The sequence below is a fragment of the Tasmannia lanceolata genome, unplaced genomic scaffold, assembly GCF_043159265.1.
Source record: "Tasmannia lanceolata isolate RefF3 unplaced genomic scaffold, GAP_Taslan_0.1 ptg000005l, whole genome shotgun sequence".
Lineage (NCBI taxonomy): Eukaryota > Viridiplantae > Streptophyta > Magnoliopsida > Canellales > Winteraceae > Tasmannia > Tasmannia lanceolata.
The window spans coordinates 10,996,595-11,010,240 of NW_027518682.1; the positions used below are offsets into that span (position 1 = coordinate 10,996,595).

At 42.4% G+C, this 13,646-nt stretch overlaps 1 protein-coding gene across 1 annotated transcript; it reads left to right on the forward strand.

Moving 5' to 3' along the window:
* The first annotated feature begins 5,473 nt into the window (after positions 1 to 5,473).
* On the forward strand, positions 5,474 to 7,107 carry LOC143877470 (uncharacterized). Its single transcript, XM_077379516.1, has one exon. It carries the CDS (start codon positions 6,186 to 6,188, stop codon positions 6,813 to 6,815), a length of 630 nt encoding a protein of 209 aa, XP_077235631.1. The 5' UTR covers positions 5,474 to 6,185; the 3' UTR covers positions 6,816 to 7,107.
* Positions 7,108 to 13,646: the final 6,539 nt, after the last annotated feature.

Below are 13,646 nucleotides of genomic sequence, written 5' to 3' on the forward strand. Positions count from 1 at the left end.
CGAGGAATAGAAGCAAATCCAGAAAAGATCAGAGCCGTCATGGAGCTTACTGCCCCAAAAACCATCAGGGAAGTCCAGCGGCTCACAGGAATGATAGCGGCGTTGGGTCGCTTTATCTCCAAATCAGCGGAAAGGTGCCTCCCCTTTTTTAGCGCGGTCAAGGGACTCAAGACCGCGCCCTGGACGGAAGAATGCCAGGTTGCATTCGAAGAGCTGAAAAGATATTTGTCCTCTCCGCCATTATTAACAAAGCCGGAGCCGGGCGAGGAGCTATTTTTGTATCTCTCCATCAGCTCCACGGCTCTGGCAGCTGTACTCGTCCGTGAAGAGCACCGCCAGCAAAAACCTATTTATTATGTTAGCAAGGTTCTTCACGACGCAGAAACAAGGTACCAGCGGGTCGAGAAATTGGCTTACGCGCTGGTAATGGCCGCCAGGAAGTTAAGGCCGTACTTCCAAGCTCACACTGTGAAGGTCTTAACTGATCAGCCACTTCGACAAGTTCTCCATCGACCAGATATCTCCGGGCGACTTGTGAAATGGGCTGTAGAGCTAAGCGAGTTCGATATTCAGTACGCACCCAGGCCAGCTATCAAGGCCCAAGTACTGGCAGATTTTGTAGCAGAGTGCACTATCCCCCAGCAGGTCGTCGACCCTGAAGCATTGCAGCTCCCAGTTATAGAGAAAGTAGTCCCTGAAGAGCGTATGACAGAGGAAATTCGGACAGAAATCAGGCCACCTTCAGCCGGACAGGACTCCATAACCAGCACACCGACTTGGGAAGTATATGTCGACGGATCTTCAAATAAAAACGGCTGTGGAGCTGGCCTCATCCTCACTGGACCTGATGAGTTCACTGCGGATTACGCGGGGTTCCGTGCATCAAATAATGAGGCGGAATATGAGGCCCTCCTTGCCGGAATAAGCCTAGCAATTCAGACCGGCGCCCAAAAATTAAAAGCATACTGCGACTTGCAGCTGGTAGCAAACCAGATCCAAGGTGTCTACGAAGCCCGAGACGAGCGTATGATTAAGTACCTCGCCAAGGTTTGCCAACTTTCCAGCCGGTTTGCAAGTTTCGAGGTCATCAGAGTGCCAAGAGCAGAGAATGCCAAAGCTGACGTGCTGTCAAAACTGGCTGCCTCTGGATATACCACTCTCGGAAGCATACACATGGAGTTTCTACAGAGGTCCAGCATCGACAGTAAAGCCATGGAAGTCATGCAGGTGGAAGATGAGCCGTGCTGGATGGATGAGATCATAGGTTATCTGCGCGATGCTAGACTCCCGGAGGATAAGAAAGAAGCTCGTAAGGTGATACAGAGAGCTGCCCGATTCTCCCTCAGTGGTGACAATCTATACAAAAGGTCATATACTCTCCCATATCTGAAGTGTCTGAGGCCGAGCGACGCCGCGTATGCACTACAAGAGACTCATGAAGGAATTTGCGGAGAACATCTGGGGGGCAAAGCCCTGGCGATAAAGGTGCTGCTCAGAGGACTGTATTGGCCTACTATCAGGCAGAATGCCCTGGATCTGGTTAAAAGGTGTGAGAAGTGTGAGAAGTTCTCTCCTACCATCCACCAGCCTGCCGTAGCAATGACTCCAATTATTAGTCCGCTTCCCTTCGCAGTATGGGGGATGGACATCCTAGGCCCTTTCCCACCGGCCTCTGGAAAGCGCATGTTCGTGGTAGTAGCGATCGACTATTTCACTAAGTGGGTGGAGGCAGAACCTCTGGCCCAGATCACTGAGCAGAATGTGCAGAACTTCTTCTGGAAGGCAGTAGTCTGTAGATTTGGGATTCCCCGTATCTTGATCACAGACAATGGCAAACAGTTCGACTGCCGGAACTTTCGAAAGTTCTGCTCGGACCTAAAAATTGAACAGAGATTCACTTCGGTTGCTCACCCCCAGACCAATGGGCAAACGGAAGTAACTAATAGAATCCTGCTTCAGGGGATAAAGAAGAGGCTGGACGAAAAAGCTGGCCGTTGGGCAGATGAGCTCTACCACGTTCTGTGGGCTTACCGCACTACTCCTCGCACGACGACTGGTGAATCGCCATTCAACCTTTCCTTTGGTACTGAGGCTGTGATACCGGTCGATATAGGCGCTCCGTCTCCCCGAATCACCAGCTTCAACGAGCAGCTTAACGGCGACGGGCTCCGTGCCGATCTCGACTTACTAGAAGAAATCCGGGAAGAATCTCGAATCCGGGTCGCCGCTTATAAGCAGAGGGTATCAAATTATCACAACTCCAAGATTCGCCCCAGAGAATTCAGGACAGGAGATTTAGTCCTGAGAAAGGCAGCCGTCTCCCAACCGACGAAAGTCGGGAAACTCTCCCCGACTTGGGAAGGGCCATATCGAGTGAAAGAAGTTATCCGGCCATGAAGCTATAAACTGGAGACACTGGAAGAGCACTTATTACCTCACGCCTGGAACTCCAAAAATCTCAGGAGATATTATCAATAGACAAAATGTACAGCGTAAAAAGGTGACTTTGTAAATTTGTCAATTTGTTGTTATAAATAAATAATCTTTTTTGCAGACTTTGTTTCACTCTTACTCTCTGGAAACCCAGTTCACAAAACTTGGGTACTCACTGGAAATCCAGTTCTTAAACTTGGGTACTCACTGGAAACCTAGTTCACAAAACTTGGGTACTCACTGGAAACCCAGTTCACAAAACTTGGGTACTCACTGGAAACCCAGTTCTTAAACTTGGGTACTCACTGGAAACCCAGTTTTTAAACTTGGGTACTTACTGGAAACCCAGTTCACAAAACTTGGGTACTCACTGGAAACCCAGTTCACAAAACTTGGGTACTCACTGGAAACCCAGTTCTTAAACTTGGGTACTAACTGGAAACCCAGTTCACAAAACTTGGGTACTTACTGGAAACCCAGTTCACAAAACTTGGGTACTTACTGGAAACCCAGTTCACAAAACTTGGGTACTTGTTGTTCCTGAACTTGGGTACTTGTTAAAAGACCAGTTCGTCACAATTCGACTATCAACAGCCTCAGTCCCAGGTTATCAAAATTAAAAAGACACAGTCAAGCAAATCACTCAGTTGAGAAGTATCAGAGACATACATGTGATTTCATTGATCAGAATATGTGGGGCCTCGAGGGTGTGGACCCCGATCCGAGAGGGGCGGGGGGACGTGCCCACACGCGAGTCTCGGGATCATCCACGTGAAGGAGAGCTCCGCCAAGGAACTCTCGAAAGAGTGCCCCTCACAGCATGAGCGGCGATGTGAAGTGAGATACCTCTCGATTCGGGGACTAGCCCGGATTCGAGACGCACCTTAAACAAAGAAAGAGTCGCCATCCAAGGAAGTAGGCCCTGGATCCCATGCTGTGCTCTGTCGCAACAGATAACCAGAGATATATAAAAGGTCCGTGCCTGATGACGAATGGGGAAGGGGTTAGGCGCCCCCAATTCGCCCAAGTGCGAGCACCTGGTCTCTTATGCCATTTATTATTAATTTTGAAGAATTTTGGGAACGAAGATCTCCGAGATAACGTCTATCTAATCATGCATGTCTCAGAGATGAATAAGAAGCACAAAAAAGAAATGAAAGATGTCACCTAAGAATAGCTAGATTATGAGTGCCATGCCTAATTGGTGTCTAAGTTCTGGTGGGCACACACACGCATGCTACATCTAAAGGTATAGGATCTGTACATGAAAGTAAGAAAATACAGCAAAACATACAGCACAACCAATGACTCGACACGACACACCCTAAACTCTAAGGTGATAATTGACTCGCACCAAGATGGCCATCCATCTTAGCTGCACTACGTATCCCGGCCTCGGGAAGAATCAGAGCCAACGTAGTTCGGCGGCCTATGCTAAACTACAATGCCTAACCCTCTAGAACCCCTATCCTAGACTCGATTAACTAGACCCGACTAGTTTTTAAAGCTTCTTGCGACATTACTTAAGTTCAAGTGAATGGTGATTTTTAGGACTCCCTGTATGCCCTAACTAATGCCAGTGAACCCTACACCCTAGGTGTGACTAGGCTGTGTGTCCTAAGGAAAACCGTGGGCTATCTAAGCGCGTTCTAGTCTAGCCATCGGCTCGACTAAGTGTCTAACCGACCACGACCTGAGGCCTCCTAACTCTAGGGACACTCACACGACCGGACATGACAAAGCAACAAATCAGGACAGACTCCTAACTCTAAGACACCCCAAAAGTCTAGGACTGACTCCTAACTCTATGGGAAGATCTTTTGAAGCCGATTTGCAAGGTCATTTTGAAGAAATTTTGTAGTTTTGGAAGGTTTTGAAGTTGTGGAAATTGTGAAAGTTGTGAGAAATATTTACAAAGATGGTGTAAAAAGAGTGGAAAAAATAATGGTGACTGCACTCAGGATGCCAGCAGCACGCCTGAGCTGCCTACGTACCCCTCAGCTAGGGATCAAGCCATCCGTAGTTCGGACCTGACTACTCCTAATGACTCGAGATTTTTGAGATTTTTTATTTTTAGTTGCTTTTGAAGTGTTTTTTGAATTTTTGACACAAGAGGACAAAATCCTATCACCATAAGGGTAGGATAGACTCCTGATGTCCCGCAAAGGTTGGACAGCATCATATGCTTTGCGGGGGAATTGGACAGAATCACGACTTTGCAAGGGTTGGACAGCATCCTATACCTTGCAAGAGCGGATAAAATTTACGCGACTTGATGAGAGGATGGACAGAATCCTAACCCCTATAATGATAGGACAGACTCCTGAAAGACTGAAGGACTGACTCCTATGCTGAAAACGGACTCTGGAAGATGGAAAGGCGGAATCCCAAACTTTATGAAGGGATAGGACAGAATCCTAAACTCTACAAGGGTAGGACAGGCTCCCAAACCCTAGGACGGTAGGACAGACCCCTAAACTCTCTACGACTGACTCTATAGAGAAAGGAATCCTTTAACCTGCGAAGACTCTAAAAACGAAAGGAAACTCTAGAAGACGAAACCCAAGTGTAGACACCCCATTTTGACTAGACCCATGTTCGCTGTGTTTTGTGCGAAACTCCATTCAATCCACCAAGGTACTCAGATCCAACCCCATTTTCCACGTTCCCCTTTTACTCCACTAGTGGACCCAACCCCACGTTGCATTCTCAACCTCCCATCTCAACAGCAACTCGAAAGCCCATTTTCATCTTCTATTAATACCCACCAAACCCTCATCGACAATCGATTTCTTCCATCATCGGGAAGGAGAGGGGTGAAACAGGGAATGAGGTGGCTGTCCATAGCAAAAACAGGGTCAAGTTTATCATTACCCCTTTTTGATTTCCCATTTTCTAACCGAGCCACCCCCATATGGGTTAAAGGAGTAGTCAATGTACACTAGTGATGGTTGTCCTAGAAACAAAGGGGGTCGAATATATGGTTTTCTTTCTCATAAATTCCGGTCGAACAGGGCATAAAAGGGAGAGATCATTTTTCATTTTAAAAAAAAAAAGCTCTCATTTCAGAGCTCGTTTTGGAAAATCTCAGAGAAAAGAGAGGGTTTGTGAGAGAGCTTCTACCATCCCACCACTGGCGGTACTCCGGCCACATCTCCGACAACCCTCGGCCATCTTCTCCATTAAAGCCACCACCGCTTCCATCTAACATTTTTGGCGGAAAATACAGAGAAAAAGAGATCGGGAGAATCAGAGAAAGCGAGAGATAGATCTGGAAATGAGAATGAGAGATCTGGTGAGAGAGTGAAATGGATCTGAGAAAGGAATCAGATCAGAGAGAGAGGGAGAGGTATTATTAGCACAAAAAAAAAAAAAAACCTAACTTTTATCAAAACCCTAACTTTTCTTGTAAGTTTTCTCCTTCTTAGAGACCTTAGCCGCCTCATTTTCTGTCCGATCCGTCTATTTCCCGTCGAATCAGAGCTCACAGATCGATTTTTCATGCCCTAAACCCTCTATTTGAGATCTCTGCATAGTAAAACCGATTGCATTTCGTGGATTTTGATCGAATCTAAGCTCTTTGTCACCGGATCGGATGAATGCGAATAGATGCTGTCTATCTCTCAAAGAAAATTCAATACACTATTGAAGGCAAAATAAGTTTGGAGGATGCAGAGCTGTTGATTCGCTTTTTTTTTTTTTTCTCTATAAATTGGTTGTTTTTCAAAATTCCGAAGTAGAGATTTAAGTAAATGTTGGAACCTGAGCTCTGTTCTTCCCGTGTTCTGTCTCCTTGTCGGGAAGAAAGTGGAGATGAAGAGCTTTCTGTGCTTCCAAGGCACACAAAAGTTATTGTGACGGGTAACAACAGAGCAAAGTCAGTACTGGTTGGGCTGCAAGGCGTTGTCAAGAAGGCTGTTGGCCTCGGTGGATGGCATTGGCTGGTTCTGAAGAATGGGGTGGAAGTGAAGTTACAGAGGAATGCTCTGAGTGTGCTAGAAGCTCCAACAGGGAATGAAGATGATGATGAAGACAATGAGTGTGATAATTCCTTCTGCAGTAGCTCTGACATGGGTGAAAAAGAGAATGATTTTTCTAGTATTGAGTTCCAAAAACCAAGTAAGTCAAGGGTCAGGCATGCAAGGCCGTGGATCTCCTCAGCAAAATCAATCAACCGAAGTAATTACAGAGAAGTCCAATCCAATGCCTATAAGCTCCCACAGAGGGTGAATTTGGCAAAGCTAGAGACAGCAGCCCTGTGGAGATATTGGAGACACTTTAACCTAGTGAGCATTAATCCCAATCCATCTAAGGAACAACTGGTTCATGGGGTGCAGCGGCATTTCTTATCACAGAGCAAGCAGGAGGCGCCCACCACATGAAAGAAGTAAAGAGATGAGATCTTAGACGGGAGATGTGGGCAAATTTACCACTTGATCTTTAGTATGAGATGGGATACACCCTCCTCGAATGGCTGTAGCAGTGGGTTCACTACAGCTCAAAGGGAAGTAGAGATCAAAAGGTAAATTTTCAAGTTCCAGTTTTCAGAATATAGTGCTGGAAATCTGCACTTTCATATTTTTGGGGTGTTTAAGCTCAGAATTATACAGATATACAAACTAGAAAGTTGTAGATCTTTTTCCATAGATAGGAATGCATATAAATTTTGTTAAATTTGGATAAGAATTGAATAAGTTATACTTATTTCAAATTTCTGTTGAAAAAGTGGGTTCAAATGGGTGGTTTCTTGTTTTTCGGCCACATACGGAGGGAATTGGCCGGGGATCCGATCATAAAAGTTTTAGGGGATGTTTTTAAAAATAATTTTTATGTTTTGTAAAACTTCCAGTTCTAAGTCTGTGAAGAGTTACATTTGATTTTTGTTTTTGATATGAGTGGAAGCCCATTTTCTGGCAGCAGAGGAGAAAATTGTGATTTCGGACTGTTGCCAGTGAAAATTAGCCGAAGTGGTAAACTAAAAAGTTATTCTTATATTTTTAATAAACAACTTTGATGTTTGTCATTTTTTCAAATTTTGAGTTCTTGAGGAAGAAAATTTTAAATTAGATTTCAGCTTTTTTTTAAAGTGAAGTTGATTTTTGAGCATTCCGTTTCTATGATAATCAGTAATTTTTTTAGCTCAAATAAGGTTAATTTTATACTTTTTCTGATTAAAGGTTCTTCAAGATCCAAAAATCTTAGGCTTGAATTCAATCATTTGCGATTCAAATCTAAAGTTTTGATCACTGTTGTAGTTCTAATCCCCATTTGTCATTAATATTTCTCTATTTAGAGTAATCTTGTTGAAATTAGTTATATAATTGTTTATACTTGTTGAATTTGATCCTAGCTCTGTGATTCCTGTGATCTTTCTAGAATTTATCGATCTTATAATCTACCTATATTCCAGAGGAAGAATGATCATGGAAGTATTCAGGATGGTATTTTTCAAAGTTTTAGACCTGAACCATTGATTTTATTGGCTTTGTGGTGGCTTGCGTGTCTATTTTGTCTCTTTGTTTTAGGGATAGAATCATAGAAGACTATCCAAGTCTCAAATAGAACACCTCCTTTAGGTTAAGGACCGACTTGGTCTGTTAAAAACCGTGCTTCCTTCTCTTTGCAGGAGTGATGAAGGCGTTAGCCTAAGCCCATTATTTTAGGGGACTTACCAAGTCCAAGTATTATTTTCCCTTCATTTAGAAAATTGTCTTAGACTTTTTAGATACCTTGAAATCTTTGGTTCTTTATTCATTATGAGAGGCGATGAAGGTGATAGCCCAAGCCCACCTTTTAGGGACCTGCTCGGTCATAGTAGCACTCCCCTCTTTTTGTTTAGTAGGCTTACCCAGCCTTCTAGATGTTTTAATCCTTTTTTAGAACCCTTTGTCTCATTGCCAGAGCAATTATAAGGTTACTTGGAGCCCCATAGGAGACATGATTTGTCTCATTTGTTTTAGGGGTGTCTTTTCCTTTTGACATGTTTTTTTATCTGATTGACGTTCCACTCGTTTGTGATCATGCTAGTTTACTTGTTTGTGACCACGCTGGTGTACCTGTTTGTGAGCACGCTAGTTTACTTTTTTTGTGAATCACATTTGTTTTCTTGTTTAGTGTCTTTATCTCGGAATATGTTTCGAACTACGTTGGCTTGATCCTCTTCCACGAGGTACGTAGTACAGCTTGGGATCCACATCCCAAGTCCAGCCAAACCTTTAAAAATAAGCATTTTAAATCTTTCAAAATTACAAAAATCTTTCAAAATATTGTTTTCTTCGAAAAGATCTTCCTCTAGAGTTAGGAGCTTGTCCTAGTTAGAGAGTTTTTGAGTCGGGAGTTGCTCCCTCGTTCATTTGTTTGTTTGTTGTGTGTTTTATTTTGTTTGTGTTAGAGTTAGGAGTGAGTCCTACCTAGGAGTTTTACGCCTCCGTCCGGTCAGTTGGCGATCCACATCGCCAATTGATGACTAGGTCTAAGATGCGATAGATCCTACTGTTTTCTTCAGAATATACAGCCTAGCTACACATAGATTATAGGAACCACCTGCATTAACTTAGGGCTAACCTGCATTTAGTTAGGGCATATAGGGTGTCCTAAAATCTACAATCCATTGGAATTTAAATAATCACACAAGAAGCTTTAAGAACTAGTCCGGTCTTTTAGATCGAGTCTAGGATAGAGGTCTAGATGTCTTAGGCATCATAGCTTAGAATAGGTGCGAAGAACTACGTTGCCTTGATTCTCGTGGAGGCGGGGATACGTAGGCTTCTTTGGATGAACATCAGATCATCTAAAGACTCGGGCCTAGGTATAGATTAGAGTTTTAGGGTTGTATGGTATCGAGTCATTTTCTATATTTTGCAGTGTTTTCTTACTTCATTGCGCAGACCTTATACTTTTTTGGTGTGTCATGCTTGTGTTTGTTCATCAGAATTTAGACACCAATTTAGGTTTGACATTCATAACCTAGTTATTCTTAGGTGACACTTTTATTTCTTTTATGTGTGTTTATTATTCCTCCGAGACATGCATGATTAGATAGACGTCTTCTCGGAGATTTGTGTTCCCATTTCATATGATTCTCGTCCAAAACTCTTCAAAATTATTAAGTAAATGGCATAAGAGACCAGGTGTTTGCACTTGGGCGGATGAGGTGCTCTTTAGACCTTCCGAATTCGTAACCAGGCACGAACCTTATTTTATATCTCTGGTTATCCGTTGCAACAGAGCATAGTATGGGATCCAAGGCCCATTTGCCTTTTTCCTTGGATGGCGACTCTTCTTTGTTTAAGGTACGCCTCGAATCTGGGCTAGTCCCCGAATCGAGAAGTATCTCACCTTTTGTATCGCCACTCATGCTGTGAGGGGCACTTCTTTCGAGAGTTCCTTGGTAGAGCTCTCCATTCACGTGGATGATCCATAGAGACTGTTAGCGCGTGGGGGCACGTCCCTCACTGCACCGATCTCGGGATCGGGGTCCACAGGCTGGCGACTCTGCTGGGGATTTCTTGGAACATTGCCTAACTCTGTTAAAATGCCATTTGTTATTAATTTTGAAGAATTTTGAGCTAAAATCATTATAAATGGGAATTCAATCGCTTAGAATCCAGGGGCACCAAATAGGTGTTTAAAACAAGGGATTCACACACTGCACAGAGACATACATCATTTTGTTCTTTATTTTCTTTTATTGATTTTATTATAATTGGCTCCACGGGATAGAAACAATGCGTGCCACATGGGATGTCATTACCCTGTTGGTGCTGTTGTATCTATTTCCAAGCTATGCGCTCGTGCTGCACCCGTAAACACTCGGTGCACTTGTGTTTACAGCAGCCGATGAGCAATGAAGCATACTATGTATAGCACTCGGTGCACTTGTGTTATACATACTAAGTATGGATCATATGCATAGTACCTGATTGAGTCCGGAGCTCTACTTTCCTTTTACATATATTATGTACATGAGTATATTTGCTAACCTAGTAAAAACCCAATTAGGACTTACTTGTACTTATATATGTATTTTATTCATATAGGAGCGAACATGTGTTACTTACACATGTTGGAGCCTAGATTTAGGAGCCATGTCCTATCCATAGATTATTGTAGCTCACCTTATGTGGCTACAACGCAGTCCTAGTGTACTCACATGTCTGTCTTGAGTCAAGTGTCTTGACTCTGCGGTATTATATTTAGGGCTGGTGCCCCTGGTTAGGATATATATGTATATATCTATATATTGGTTATCAGATTGGGGCCTACTCTTTAGTGAGGTTTCCTTGTCTAATCTAATCAATTATATCAGTCTGTTTTCTTTCGGATCTAGACCCGACCAGTGGCTTTTGCTTGCCTCTCTCATGGTCGTGGCCTATCTTTTGTTATATTCATTGAGATTTTTGTCAGTATATCTCTTGATTATAAGATCAGGACTTACTTTCTAGTAGAGATTCCTGGTTTGAATCAATCAGCCATATCTAAAGAAGACCCAAATGAGTGGATTGAGGATTCTTTGAGACCCTATGGGTGTAGGTCATATTATCACTGTCTATCTTCCTTTGAGCTTCATAGACAGTCTCCTTTTGACATTCCGACTCAAAATACCAATTGATATGCTCAAGGTTGCGCTCTTATCTCGATTTGTTGAGAATCTTTATCCCATGATTATTCATCTAGTGTGTGCTTCCAATTCGAAAGTCTAATTTCAGCAAATGACCTTCCTTTCAAATGATTAATCATTTTCAAACACATTTGATCAAGGCAGTTTATTACTTCCCCTATATTGCCAACATATCATTTTATTGTCTTACTTAACCCTGGCCTTGTAGGGTTACCCTTTCTGAGATTCCTACTTCAGGATCAAACTCAGTAGATACATTTATCATGGAGGAAGGTGTATCGCCCAGGAAGTTTCAGTGCCACTCTCTTGCTCATGAAGAAGTGTCCAGTTTTCAAAGTTTGTCTTTTGTAAAGTTTATACCAACTCTTGTGTCAAAGTTGGTAATTCTAGTCGTGTCATCAATAATTCGGAGTATATAATGTTTGCCAGTCTTCTTATCGAGTCAATGTCCAGTCTTCTATTGAGTCTGATGTGGAGCCCGTTGAGGCGCGTCTAAAGTCTTCAATGTATTTGAAGTTTCCAATTCAATAAATACTTGATTACAGTGTTATCTGTATTGTTATGATTCACTCTTAGATCTAATGTTTAAATAAACAAAGACACCCTTCTTGGATGAGAATGTAGATGAAATTTCTCTTGAGATTTGAAAAATGATCAAACTAGAGAAAGAGCGTCTAGCATAGCCACTTAAAGAGGAAATCGAAGCTATTGATAGTGGTATTGAAATCCGAAACTCAGGAAAGATGGATTGGCAAAACTTTATCTCCCGAGGAGAGCGAAGAATTGATAAACCTATTTAAAGGGGTTCATAGTAGTCTTGCTTGATCCTATAAGGATAAACCGGGTGAATGCCAGGGTATGGTGCAAAGCAAGACTCCATTTGTTTGAGACTTCGGGTCCAAGAGCAAAATTCAAGAGAGATGGACATCAGACATCCTATGGAGCTGATGAAGAAGTGAGAGAGGACTTTCTCAAAATGAAGTCATAGATTTGAGCCCTAAAAGAACAATTGGGCTGTGTATTTTCATTATGATTCTGAGGTGGAATATTTCAAGAAGAAAGGACATTTTTAATGTTTAGAATATGAGAGAAAGACAAAGAGAAGGGAATGTGTCCCTTGACAATTCTTTTGGAATATCAAAGACCCGGATGATGGAGTCAATGAGATAGATCGCATATGAGAATCGTCTTTACTATTTGAAGACAAATGAAAGTTGACGAATCTTGAGCATAAATTCAAGATCTCGAGAAGAGAATGGAGCACCGTGGTTGAAGTCTTGCCAGAAAACCGCCAGACTCCTCGATAAAAATATTCAAAGTCTTTGAACCTTAAGCAAAAGAGCTTATGCGCCAAAACACTAGGAGGTCATCCTTGGACGTTTGAGCCTTTATAGCCAAAATCCTAACGTTTTAAAATCCATTTGTGAACCCTTTGGGCCAAAAGTCAAATCAAACCATTTCTTTCTAACCACATTATAAACCAGGGGCATTTTTTTTTATGAGTTTGAACTACGTTATGACCTGATCCCCATCTCTTCAGGGGTACGTAGGTAGCCTGATTTATTCAGGTTCGGTCAACCTTTGGAATAAATGTCAATTATTCCCTTACAAAATTTGAAGCTAAAAGCTAAACCATTCTTTGATAAACCCCAAAGCGAACTACGCGGACCTGATCCTCCAATTTTGAGGTACGTAGGTAGTCTGGCTAGACCAGATTCGGTCCAAATCGTTTGAACTTTTAATATCCAACCCTTTTGAACCTAAGCCTACCTAGAAAGTCCTTCTCGTGAAACAAGCAAAGGTTCAAGGCAATTGAAAATAAAAACAGAAAGAAATGAGAAAAATGAGAGTCTGAAGACCCACTAGGTTGAAAACCCGAGAGGGCGGCCTAGATAAAGTCATGTACTTGCTAAGTCAATAACCAAAGGTGTTGGTTTATGCAAAGGCAAGGGTAGCGGTTTACGGGATTAAAAAACCTGATAAAGGAATCCAATCAGGGGCAAAGACTTCACATAATGAGTGAGTTGATGAGATGCAGAAGGAGTTCCGCAATTATGAAGAACTCGGAAATTCAAATAGTGCAAGCAAAAGCTGAGACGAGTAGTCTGCAAGACTGAAAGCCTAGAAGACATTAATTGTGACTTCCTGTAATGGCGAGACTCGAAGAGATGGATAAACAATCACTACACAGGGTAGGATCTTGGAATCCGAATAGTGTCAGTGAGACTTACTTTGACATCTTTCTAAACTAGGGGCATTAAGACTGAGCAATCCGAAAGGGGTAATAACCATGACGGAAATCCTGATGGACGAAACTAGAGTCTCTTGACATGGTTTTCGAGAGTACTCTAAGAGTGGCTAGTCTTACCATAATAAAATAACACATTTTATCTAAGGGTGAATCAAGAGTCAGTCAAGTCCCTTGAATAATCTGAATCTTCTTTGATCGAGTCCTTGGAAGTTTGTTCTTCATTCTTATCTGTTTCCTTTCAAGGTTCAAAGTGTCTGGCACTGAAAGAATTGGTGTATACCTTTTGAAATGTGGAGAAAATCTAGAGTAGATCTTGACTTAGGAATCGAAGAAAGGAAAGAG

What these genes read in the sequence shown, in the direction of transcription:
- LOC143877470 (XM_077379516.1), top strand. Translation starts at nt 6,186, where the DNA reads ATGTTGGAACCTGAGCTCTGTTCTTCCCGTGTTCTGTCTCCTTGTCGG.